The sequence below is a fragment of the Cervus canadensis genome, chromosome 24, assembly GCF_019320065.1.
Source record: "Cervus canadensis isolate Bull #8, Minnesota chromosome 24, ASM1932006v1, whole genome shotgun sequence".
In the NCBI taxonomy this organism is placed as follows: Eukaryota; Metazoa; Chordata; class Mammalia; order Artiodactyla; family Cervidae; genus Cervus; species Cervus canadensis.
In genome coordinates this window covers 44673266-44685975 of record NC_057409.1, presented here as the reverse complement: position 1 = coordinate 44685975, position 12710 = coordinate 44673266, and the positions used below count along the sequence as shown (strand labels likewise).

Here is a 12710-nt window from a genome sequence, read left to right as displayed (position 1 = left end):
AAAGTCCAAATCCTTTCTTAACTCTGGACAGTTACCTTATGAGTGAAAATACCCACCACCATTCCTGCAGTTCTTCCTGTGTGTCACATACTGTGCACACCTGTCACATATTTAAATCTGACAAACCTTTTGGGACGGGTTTTATCTTCCTAATTTAGCAAACTCAATCCAGCTAGTATGTGTTAAAGCAGGAACTAGAACACAGGTCTCTGACTCCACGTATAAAGCCAAACCATAGGTCTCCAGACCACCACAGATCCTTAGGCTGTGTCTGCATGTGAAAAGGGCAAACAGGAATGATGATTTGTCTGAGAGTTGAGGGAACTGACCAGTGAATTCAGGCCAAAAACACTACTTTGGGTCTACATGAAATGTCCTGAAAATTAAGGCAAAATGTTTTGGGAACTGCATTCTCCAAATACCTTGGAATAGCTCCAAAAACATTCAAAGAAACTCAGGTTTTTCAGTCTATTTATATTTGTATACAGGACATCTTAAAGGCAGTTTGTCCTCCCCGGACTTCATTAAAAAATACACATGCATCATCTCCTCCCAGGACTTCATTAAAAATTACACAAGCATCACCCTTCTGATGAAAAGCCAGCTGTTTGTCTTTCTAATTACCCCCTTGTAACTATACTCCTTTTGGAGAAGACAATGGCAACCCACTCCAGTACTCTTGCCTGGAAAATCCCATGAACGGAGGAGCCTGGGAAGCTGCAGTCCATGGGGTTGTGAAGAGTCAGACATGACTGAGCGACTTCACTTTCACTTTTCACTTTTATGCACTGGAGAAGGAAATGGCACCCCACTCCAGTGTTCTTGCCTGGAGAATCCCAGGGACGGGGGAGCCTGGTGGGCTGCCGTCTATGGGGTGGCACAGAGTCGGACACCACTGAAGCGACTTAGCAGCAGCTTAGCAGCAGCAACTATACTCCTTTAACCTCAGTTTCAGTAGGAAGCCTTAGCTGATTGACCCACCTTCCTCTAATCACCTTCGCCTTCCCCTGAGACTCAAGCGGAGCCGTTTACAAGACCCAATCAGGAACATGTTTGCACACTCCCTGCATTTTATCTGATCCTTCAGTGATGGAATAGCTTATACTCTGTCCCACACCATTACAGAGTCCCTGAGATTCCTTGGTTGCTAAGCTGGTAAAAAAAAAAATCTGCCTACAATGTAGTTCAATTCCTGGGTTGGGAAGATCCCCTGGAGAAGGGATAGGCTACCTACTCCAGTATTCTTGGACTTCCCTTGTGGCTCAGCTGGTAAAGAATCTGCCTGCAGTGTGGAAGACCTGGGTTCAATCCCTGGGTTGGGAAGATCCCCTGGAGAAGGGAAGAGCTACCCACTCCAATATTCTGGCCTGGAGAATTCCGTGGACGACAGTCCATAGGTTCACAAAGAGTTGGACACGACTGAGTGACCTTCGCTTCGCTGAGGGCCAGGATGAGCTCTGTTACTTCTTCCATAGCTCCTATGGGGCCTGGGCACTGCTGGGTGCGTGCTCAGGGTGGTGTTTAGAAAACCAACCAGTGGGTTTGTTATAAACTGTATTACTTCCTCAGGAATCAACTGTTTGTCAAATGAAAGGATCAGGAAAATGTTGCATGGATCAAGAAGAGACGTCTTTCACAAGTAGACAGGAAAAAGTAAGTATCTATTGTTCTACTTAAGTTGGAATTGACTGAAAAATGCCCACATCAATCCAAATTTATTATTCTACTCTTCCCAATGAATAAAATGTAAAGTTAATGAATTCAAGGTATAAACAGTCTTTAAAAGCCCCCCAGGTTAGCAAGCCCATGACTTTCATGAGGGGCTTCCCAGGTGGCACAGTGGTAATAGAATCCACCTGCAATGCAGAAGACATAAGAGACATGGGTTCAATCCCTGGGTCAGGAAGATCCCCTGGAGGAGGAAATGGCAACCCACTCCAGTATTATTGCCTAGAAAATTCCATGGACAGAGGAAACTGGTGGGCTACAGTCTACGGGGTCGCACAGAGTCGGACACGACTAAGCACCCGTGCACAGACTTTCATGAGGCTAGTCACCACAGAAGACTGTTTTCCTTCAGAGCACTACAAATTTCTGTGCCTTAATCTGGGCTTACCCCCTGTCATACCCCCCAACAAGCACTACAAGGGATGAAAGCAGGGACAAGTCTTCATGCCTACGGCAAATAAAGACCTACCAGTGATACCTGAGACCCAGACAGAAGCTTAAAATCCAACTCCTGACACCAAAAGAGGAAGCCCAGGGCCCAGCAGATCTGCCAGGGAAACCATCAGTGGCCTCTGAGGGTGGGAAGAATTCTGCCAGGGCCGCCCTGTGGCTCTGGCGCTTCTATTTTATATCCAGAATGTCAGATGTGGGCTCTGACTCTGAAGTTTCACACTGAGAGACTCCTATACATCTCTCAGCATCTCTGAAGTTCCATTTGTGTTTTGTTTTGTTGAGATGTGTACCAAACTGTACAACGAAGATGAATTCCAGCCCTACGATCCAAGCCAGGAACCTATATTCCCTCCTGAACTGATAGTAAGATACTTTACTTTTGTTGTCTTATAACATGATGTGGTTTACGCATTTTGCCTTACACTATGAGACTACTGAGTTTTAGATCCTAAAAGCTGGGAGAGTGACTAACAGGATAACCCATTTTTAGAAACATGTTCAACTCCGCTGTGAATAGTATAAAACAGACAGCTGAGGAAAGCGGTGCTGCCAGGACCACAGGGGTGCTTGGGTCTACCCCTCCATCGAAGATCCTGAGCTCAGAGAGTGTAGGTGACTTAACCAAGATCACACAGCTACACAGTGAGATGTGTCAAAGGCATTTTGTAAAACTAGTAAAGTAAAAATCAGATGATCCTTATTATAATGGAATTTCATTATTCCTACTCTTAACCTCTGTGTTCTCAACTCAGTGGGGAGAAAGAGAGAAAAACACAAATATTGTGGTATGCCCATCATTCTATTCCATGGCTCTGTCCTGAAGAGAGCATGAGGTGAGGGCTATGATTCTACTGGCTTCTCAGAAGGCTTCAGTCCCTATGTTACCAACCAGAGTTCTTGGCCTCCTTAATCAGTAGAAATCCATCAGAGGCCAGACAAGAAATTCAGGTAAACCTTTACTAGGGCCCCTTCTGCAGCATGGGGGAGTCAAAACACACAACAGGTTCCCTTTCGGCTTGCTTGCTCCCTGAGGTGGGGGGCGAGCTTGTTCCTTATATGGGGTGAGGGTAGGGGTTTGTCCAGGGGTCAACCCGGAGGGATGGCTTAAATGGTTTGCCCATCCCTTAGGTGATGTTAGGTGTAGGGGGGTGTGCACCGTACCCTGCTTTTTCTCTGGGCTCTTCAAAAGCAGCAGCTGGGTTTTTTGGTCTCTTTGCATTATTTGTTCAGCATTTGCCTCAGTTGCACGTGCATATAGTTATTTTTTGACCCATACAGTTTCCTCGTATTTTGTTACTCAAGGAGAGATTCAGGTGTAAGCATTACAGCACTTCAGCAAAAGGTCCCAGGTCCCCGCCTGTCTCACATACACACCCCTCAGAGCGTGAGAACCTGGACACACCTTGTATTTAAGGATTATTTGTAGATGTAGATATGTAGATAAAGGTATATATTTTAAATATATTAATACATTTGATATATATTTCAATATTATATATATATATATATGTACAAAGTTGTAAAAGTATCCATTTATACTCTACCAGATGAATGATTTAAGGGATTTTTTTCCCCCAAGGGTAATATTGCTTATAAGCAATTTCTGTCCCACTGAAGAATCTAATCTCCAAAGGAGGGGCCCCTTTGGGTCACCATTATGGCAGAATTAGAGCAAGAAGCCTCGCCCTTTAATTCCAGGCTAAGATACCTTCAAGCTGCCATGCTGCCTCCTCTCTGTGTAGTCACTTCACAAATGTAGAGTTTGCTCTACTCTATATGCAGCTGTTGATGGACAGACACCTATTATGAGAGTTATTCAGTGGCGCTAACACAGATCTTCTCAATTTAGGTAGCTTCAAACAAGCCACTGTCTCCTGATACCTAGAAGTTAAGTTGTCTCAAAAAGCTAAAATGACCTGCAGGCTACTTAGACACCCAAAGCATTACTTGGAAGTTTATTGGTTTTGTTTCCCTATAGAGAATGGCAGAAGACCCGAACAAAAGAAGGCTCACGTTTCGAGGGAAGAGGACCACCTGGATCACTCCTGTAAACCTGAATGACCTTCTGGAGCTGAAAACCAATTTCCCTGAAGCCCCCATCATCATGGGGAACACTGCAGTGGGTAGGTGGTCTAGGGGCATGTTTTTTAGTCTAGATTGGGGGTAACTCAAACATCTGTGTCTCTTTTAAAACTCTGCATAAATGCGATTCACTTTTATCAGTGAGTACCTATGATCCTTTAGAATGTTGTGTTGTTTTCTTTTACAAGTGAGTTGCCATGTAATTTTCACTTTGAATTATCAGCAAACCACATATATTAGTATCCACTGTCTTTCTTTTCTAATTGCTTTACATGTTTTTCTCCTTAAGGACCCAGCATTAAATTCAGAGATGAATTCCATCCAGTTTTTATATCTCCACTTGGGCTTCAAGAACTATATTTCGTGAATAGCACAGATGATGGTACGTACACTTTTTTTTTTGAAATAAGATGTAACCATTGGCTGCTATGGGCTGTTAATCAATTATTAAAATTGGACTAATTTGAGATCTTCATAGAATAGCTGACCTCATTTACTCTTTCAGAAATATTTATTGAGCACCTATGTGAGACTTCTACTAGCTTTATCAAACTGCCCACCCAGCTGTGTCACCATGGACTACCTTGTCATAGAAGTCATAATGGCTGGAGGATGGCACACAGCTCAGCCAAGTATAGACAGAGTGACTGAGTAAGAAGACTTAAGACATTATTTGGCCAGTAAGAAAGGTTCTTGCCTGATATTACTCCCTGATTCACAAATTTACTTGAGGCTTATCCTGTATACATGCACACTAACCAAAAAGAGAAAAGATCTGGGCCATAAGATTTGAAAATTTAACTGTGAACAACAACCTTATTTGTTTTTACAATCTTCACAGTTTACTAAGCATTCTCACTTCTCTTATTTGTTTTGATCCTCATGACAACCCTGGGAAGTAGACACAGCAGGTAGTCGTGAAATCCCCATTCTCCGAAAGAACATACAGGATCAAAAGGCTTACGTAACTGCTGAACTTCACAAAGCTAACACATGGTCAAGTCAGGACTAGATCCTAAGTCTTCTTACTCCAAGTCAAGTATTCCTTCTTCATCATGCACCAAATAAGGCTATCTGAGATATGTGTACCGCTGTCTACTATCCAAACTCAGCATGTGAATGGATAAAAATCATCAGTTCAGTTCAGTTAGTCAGTCGTGTCTGACTCTTTGCAACCCCATGAACCGCAGCACACCAGGCCTCCCTGTCCATCACTAACTCCCGGAGTCCAACTAAACCCTCGTCCATTGAGTCGGTGATGCCATCCAACCATCTCAGCTTCTGTCGTCCCCTTCTCCTCCTGCCCTCAATCTTTCCCAGCATCAGGATCTTATCAGATGAGTTAGCTCTTTGCATCAGGTGGCCAAAGTATTAGAGTTTCAGCTTCAGCATCAGTCCTTCCAATGAACACCCAAGACTAATCTCCTTTAGGATGGACTGGTTGGATCTCCTTGCAGTCCAAGAGACTCTCAACAGTCTTCTCCAACACCACAGTTCAAAAGCATCAATTTGGTGCTCAGCTTTCTTCACAGTCCAAATCTCACATCCATATATGACCACTGGAAAAAGCATAGCCTTGACTAGATGGACCTTTGTTGGCAAAGTAATGTCTCTGCTTTTTAATATGCTATCTAGGTTGGTCATAACTTTCCTTCCAAGGAGTAAGTGACTTTTAATTTCATGGCTGCAATCACCATCTGCAGTGATTTTGGAGCCCAGAAAAATAAACTGAGCCACTGTTTCCCCATCTATTTCCCATGAAGTGATGGGACCAGATGCCATGATCTTAGTTTTCTGAATGTTGAGTGTTTTTTTTTTTTTTTTTGAATGTTTTGTTTTAAACCAACTTTTTCACTCTCCTCTTTCACTTTCTTCAAGAGGCTCCTTAGTTCTTCACTTTCTGCCATGAGGGTGGTGTCATCTGCATATCTGAGGTTATTGATATCTCTCCCGGCAATCTTGATTCCAGCTTGTGCTTCCTCCAGCCCAGCGTTTCTCAGGATGTACTCTGCATATAAGTTAAATAAGCAGGGTGATAATATACAGCCTTGATGTACTCCTTTTTCTATTTGGAACCAGTCTGTTGTTCCATGTCCAGTTCTAACTGTTGTTTCCTGACCTGCATACAGGTTTCTCAGGAGGCAGGTCAGATGGTCTTGTATTCCCATCTCTTTCAGAATTTTCCACAGTTTATTGTGATTCACACAGCCAAAGGCTTTGGCATTGTCAATAAAGCAGAAATAGATGTTTTTCTGGAACTCTCTTGCTTTTTCCATGATCCAGCAGATGTTGACAATTTGATCTCTGGTTCCTCTGCCTTTTCTAAAACCAGCTTGAACATCTGGAACTTCACGGTTCACATATTGCTGAAGCCTGGCTTGGAAAATTTTGAGCATCACTTTACTAGCATGTGAGATGAGTTCAATTGTGCAGTAGTTTGAGTATTGCCATTCTTTGGGATTGGAATGAAGACTGACCTTTTCCAGTCCTGTGGCCACTGCTGAGTTTTCCAAATTTGCTAACATATTGAGTGCAGCACTTTCACAGCATCATCTTTTAGGATTTGAAATAGCTCACCTGGAATTCCACCACCTCCATTAGCTTTGTTTGTAGTGATGCTTTCTAAGGCCCACTTGACTTCACATTCCAGGATGTCTGGCTCTAGGTGAGTGTGAGTGATCACACCATCATGATTATCTGAGTTGGGAAGATCTTTTTTGTACAGTTTTTCTGTGTATTCTTGCCACCTCTTCTTAATATCTTCTGCTTCTGTCAGGTCCATACCATTTCTGTCCTTTATTGAGCCCATCTTTGCATGAAGTGTTCCCTTGGTATCTCTAATTTTCTTGAGGAGATCTCTAGTCTTACCCATTCTATTGTTTTCCTCTATTTCTTTACATTGATCACTGAGGAAGGCTTTCTTATCTCTCCTTGCTATTCTTTGGAACTCTGCATTCAAATGGGTATGTATTTCCTTTTCTCCTTTGCTTTTCGCTTCTCTTCTTTTCACAGCTATTTGTAAGGCCTCCTCAGACAGCCATTTTGCTTTTTTGCATTTCTTTTTCTTGGGGATGGTCTTGATAAAAATCATATGTCTGAGTAAATATCAGATACGTAAGCAGAAATCAAATGAAGAATTTTCTGCTTTGCCCTCTGATCTTCCCATCTTAGTCTTCTCATTCTTTTCTTATTTTTTCACTTGTTGAAAAGTTCATATTAATGGACCCACAGAAGGAGATAGAGCAAGAAAAGGTCAGGCTGTATAGGGAAGGGCTAGAAGGAAGGGATGTGGTTATGGTGAGGTAGAGATGGAGGGACTGGGTATTAGAACCTGTAGAATTAGGTCAGTATTTCTCAACCTTTTCATCATTTCTCACTCTAAGGAGTGATAGACATTTTTTCACTCATCATCCTCCATCAAATTTTAACATCACAGATAGACTATATATCTATATGGGTATTAGGGCTTTATAAATAAAAAGAATAAGTTTTTTTCACTGCCTTGGTGGCAGTATTGCCCCCATTGAGAATGCATGACATCACTACTCAAAACACTCCCTGTAAGCTCACAGGCAAATAGAACTAAGCCAAGTTTCAAGCAGGTATCTCTTCTTGTTATGATAAAGGAACAACAGGAAGAGATGGCTTGGGAAAAGGGCAAATGGGCAATGCAGATTTGGAAGTCAACTTCCACTCAAGTGTAATGATCTTTTAAAAATCTTAAAGGATCTTGGTTGAAAATGTCATATTTGATCCGTTTATTCAGGACAGCACTATACTGGGAATAAACAAAGTAGTGAATTTCAGATATCTATGGTTGAGGTGTCCTAAAATGTAAGGCAGATATAACTGTGTACATGAATGAGAAAAATCTTTGGTACTTAATATCTGAGAATAAAGCAAATTGCCAAAATATCTTTATCTTTGTTTCTGTCTTTCTAAGTTTATATGAAAAGAGAAAATATATTTGAAAGAGTGTTTCCAAGCAGCCCATGCATCTTGTTACCTTCCACTTTAAGTTTAAATTCCATACCTTACTTTCAGGGGTGACGATAGGCGCAGGATACAGCCTGGCCCAGTTGAATGATGCCTTACATTTTATTGTTTCTGAACAACCAAAGGAGAAGACCAAGACCTACCATGCTCTCCTGAAGCACCTGAGAACCCTTGCTGGAGCCCAGATTAGGAACATGGCGGTATGTTCTCTAGTGTCATATGAAATAAGACTGTGTCAGAGCAGCCTTAGAGACAGCTTTGGGACAAGGAGAATTGTGTTGACAGCAGCACAACACATATCAGTTTAGAGTTTCCTCAGGCTCCAGTCTCCTCACTTCCCCATGTTACTGGACACGTGCTAGGGTCAGTTCTGAAAGAGGTTTTTTTCCTCATTGCACGTAGATAAGCAATATTTTCTCAAGTTCAAATTGGCATCAGAGGGGTGGGAATTTACACACTGTGTTGTCTGACTATATTTAGCTGCTCCCCCCCAAGTTTGCCAGATCTTTCTATGAAACAAAGAAGAGAATTTTTAAAGCTTACACAAGATCCCTGTATACATAATTCCTTATCTGTCAAATGACTGAGTGTAGCTTTAAAAATGCCATCTTTTCTTTTCTATCTAGACTTTAGGAGGGCATGTGGTGAGCAGGCCTAACTATTCTGACCTGAATCCCATTTTAGCAGCAGGAAATGCTACCGTCAATCTGATATCTAAAGGTAAGAGACCAAGCTTTAGGCGTTTGATTTTATAATTACCACATCAGTTATGTAGCTCCTTTGCAAACTATGAACAAGGAACCCAAATATATCTCACTTAGACTCACCAAATATATCTGGCTGTATCTCCATTACCTCAAACATGAGGATGAAACTGAGATCATTCGCCTTGTTTTCCGTATGTTCTATATTTTGTGGATCACATAAGTTCCTGCACTGGACAGTTTTTCTGAACTAGTTGGCTGTGTTTGTGCATAGTCCGAATTGTAGTATCAAGGCAAACAAAGGAAAATTTAATGAGGTGTATATACGTGATTTTAAAGTTTTATGGCATATTTTATTTCAGAGCTTCATAAAGGTGAAAATTTTCCTTATAGTACCTTTCATTTTAAACAAAATCAAATTTGTGGGCCGTATTACTCATTTCTTCTCTCTTTAGGCAAAGACAGCTTAAATTTTGCCAAGAGAAAATGATTTAAACTTAAAGAAATAAAAATAAAGACAAATGTGTGTTATTCACAGGTCCAAGATACCCTCTCTTTGATTAAAATCAGATTTTTTAAACTGTGGTGGAGCAAAAGAGACAGTATGATAAACTGTGTAAGGGGAAAAAAGTATATATCAGGCATCCCAGCCCTGCCCTTCATCCATCCCTATCTCTTTGGACAGGTCATCTGTCCTTTCTTGACCCAGGGCCTCAGTTTTCCCATCTATGAAATGCACTGTAACCAGTGTACCCATTACCCATTTGTGAACCTCCTTTATACTAGGTAGTTTCCAAATAGCTTTAAAGTTCTTCAAAGCCCAAAATCTGTGAATGGTATATAATGGGCATAAGAACAAGAAAGGATGTGTTAGTGTACTGGGTCCAACCCTGCCATTGTGCATGAGAAACCAGAAGCCCAAGGTTCCAGGACCTGCCTCAGCCAACCGATCATGGGAGCTGGGCGAAGAACCCACATCTCTGGCTCCCAGCTGCACTCTCTCTTTCCACCAGTGCATCACATCTGTCCCTTTGGGCATATTCTCCAATTTGATAACTTCATCCTAATCAAGGTCATTTTCTCTAATAGAAGGAAAACGGCAGATTCCTTTAGATGGCCGTTTTCTCGAGAAGTCACCTGAAGCCAACCTCAAGTCAGAAGAGATTGTGTTATCTGTGTATATTCCACACTCCACTCCGGTAAGGGCTCCCTGACCCGCCGCCTACCCCAGGGAAACCCAGCTTCACCCTGAGCAGCGGGCCACATGTGGGCTTCCGAGGAAGGGGTGTCCTCTCCTTTCCAACCAGCTGCTGCAGGGCGCCTTTGGGGCTGCCCACAGGAGGAGTGCATTCCCAGGTGACCATGGATTTGCTTTCTTATCAGAGCCACGGTTTGAACTCAGGGGTCCTGCGTGCTTTGCCTTTGGTCAGTCCTTTCCTCCATAAAAGATAAAGTAAAAAATATATATGACTGTGTCAGTATAAAGATAAATATGATCCAGGCTGCCTTCAGTGTTATATATTCATTATCATTATATTCATTTTTCCTTTTGATTTTAAAAGAAATGAAAACATTTCCATGAGCCTTATCTCTCTGCCCGCAGGGAACATTAGCCCTGTAAAAAGGAGAGCCCTTTGTGTGAAGAGTTGAATTGGGAGTTTCAGACAAAGATGTAATTTAGCCAAGATTGAGTAAAACTATAGTCTGTTGACTACAGCAAGTTTCTGGTAAACTGAAAGTTCATTGCCATAAATGTACTACCAAGTCAACCAGATATTTTAAGTGCAATTTTCTATTTATTAGCTGCCTTTATTATTTATCTACATGTCTGGCACAGTGCTAAACTCCAAAGACTACAAGACACAACGTTCAGTCTTTAAAGGTCTCTACACCTATGAGGAGGCCTTGAAATAGGAAGGAACTAATCTCAGATAGGAAATGAGTGGACAAAGAATTGAGGTAGTTCCGGTGATGGGGAGAGCCCTGCCCTGGTGTTGTTAACCATGAAGGAAGGCGGTTGGGATCAGCATAGATCAGTGTAGAGAAGGGGGTGGTCTTTCCAGGATTTTCATTCAATTTTTAAATATTTTTTAAATTTTGTGTGGGGTATAACCAGTTAACAATGTTGTGATAGTTTCAAGTGGACAGTAAAGGGACTCAGCCATCATAAACATACATCCATTCTCCCCCAAACTCCCCTCCCATCCAGGCTGCCACATAATTGTCCAATTTTTTTTAATTCTATAAAACAAATAGTCAAAGAGTTAATAGTCTCACGGGGGTAGGGGCTGGGCGGCATGGCAGGCTGAAGGCCAGATGTCAGGGCGAGTTGTGTGAAGCAACCTGTGAGATGAGTCTGGAAGGGAGGTTGGGGCTCCATCACCAAGCATATCTATTGCTCTATTAAGGAGTCTGTATGGGTCCTAGCAAACAGCCACCTCTGAAGGCTTTAAAGAAGATGCAGTCTTAAGGAAAGCCGCTTTTTAGAAATATTGGTCACTAGAAAGATAGAGGATGAGTTGGTTGGAGGATAGCCTAAAAGTTGAATGGCCAGTTAGGAGGCTAATGCAATAGGTCAGGCAAGGGAAGGTGATGAGGAATGAGAAGCAAGTCCCCAGCAGTCAGTGTGGTACAGCAGGAACAACCAGTGTCTCTCAAACACGTCTTTATCACCTTGCTTTCTAGATCAAAGATGTTTGCTCCTTGTCAGGGTCCGTGATGGTAGGGTCTAATCTCTCCCCTGCCCCCTGCCAAGATGCTGGCCACACAAAGAGGCTTTCACACTTTGTGGCTCCAGTGTTTCAAACTAGTAATGAAACTCAACCTAGAATGACAGATTTAAACTTGGCAAGCACTTTGGAGACCATTCGTCCTGTGGGTTCCAAGGTTTTTTTTCAACAGTAGAATTCTTTATTCAAAAGAGATTTACATAGAACACCAAACTAAAACTGCCACAAGTGGAAGTGAGGAAGTTCACTGTGAGAGGCACCCCACCTCCTCATCTTCTGCTCAACCATCTCAGCAGTCACCAAGGTGCCATCTGATCAAATTAAACCTTATCATTTTAAAGAAGATTAAAACTGGAACAGTTTAAGTCCCCTGCCCAAGGCCACACACGGATTCACAGTGGAGGGTAGATGAGCACAGACCCCAGAGCCGACACTGCCTCTTCTTCTGTGAACTTGTGTGGGCGACTCAGCCTCTCAGTTCACTCAGCAGGAAACTGGACGTGAGCGGAGTCGCTGTGAGGATTAAATATGAACACATAATATAATAATACATAATAATTAACACATAATGTAATAGATAATAATAGATACAAAGCACGCGGGCAGTATGTACTCCTCAGTCAATTCGATACTCCATAACCACACCTGTGTGAGAACTTATATCATTCACAAGATCTTCCTCATTATCAATACCGAACATGGTTGTTGCTGTACATCAGACAGTGAAGATAAGCACTACACGTCGTTTCTCTGTTTCTAGTGGCACTTTGTGTCAGGACTCCGGCTAGCCCAGCGTCAGGAGAACGCCTTTGCCATTGTCAATGCTGGGATGAGTGTGAAGTTTGAGGATGGCACAGACACCATCAAGGAACTTCAGATGTTCTACGGAAGTGTTGGCCCCACTGTTGTCTCCGCAAGCAAAACCTGCCGGCAGCTTATTGGGAGGTATGTCATAACACATCTGAAACATGAAACCCAGGCCTTGCCATTTTAATATTTTAATGGAAATAACACTTGG

At 42.3% G+C, this 12710-nt stretch overlaps 1 protein-coding gene across 2 annotated transcripts in view; it reads left to right on the top strand.

The window, feature by feature from the left end:
- LOC122426516 (aldehyde oxidase 4) overlaps positions 1-12710 on the top strand; it is an 82405-nt gene that overhangs the window by 18148 nt on the left and 51547 nt on the right. Inside the window, exons 7-14 of one of the 2 annotated variants that reach the window (XM_043445508.1) lie at positions 1570-1653; positions 2464-2544; positions 4160-4304; positions 4553-4645; positions 8308-8459; positions 8886-8979; positions 10053-10162; positions 12453-12637. In XM_043445508.1, the coding sequence (XP_043301443.1) occupies positions 1570-1653; positions 2464-2544; positions 4160-4304; positions 4553-4645; positions 8308-8459; positions 8886-8979; positions 10053-10162; positions 12453-12637 (944 nt within the window). Of the gene's footprint in view, positions 1-1569; positions 1658-2463; positions 2545-4159; positions 4305-4552; positions 4646-8307; positions 8460-8885; positions 8980-10052; positions 10163-12452; positions 12638-12710 lie in introns of those variants that run through there. The other variant, XM_043445509.1, reaches the window with a different exon arrangement.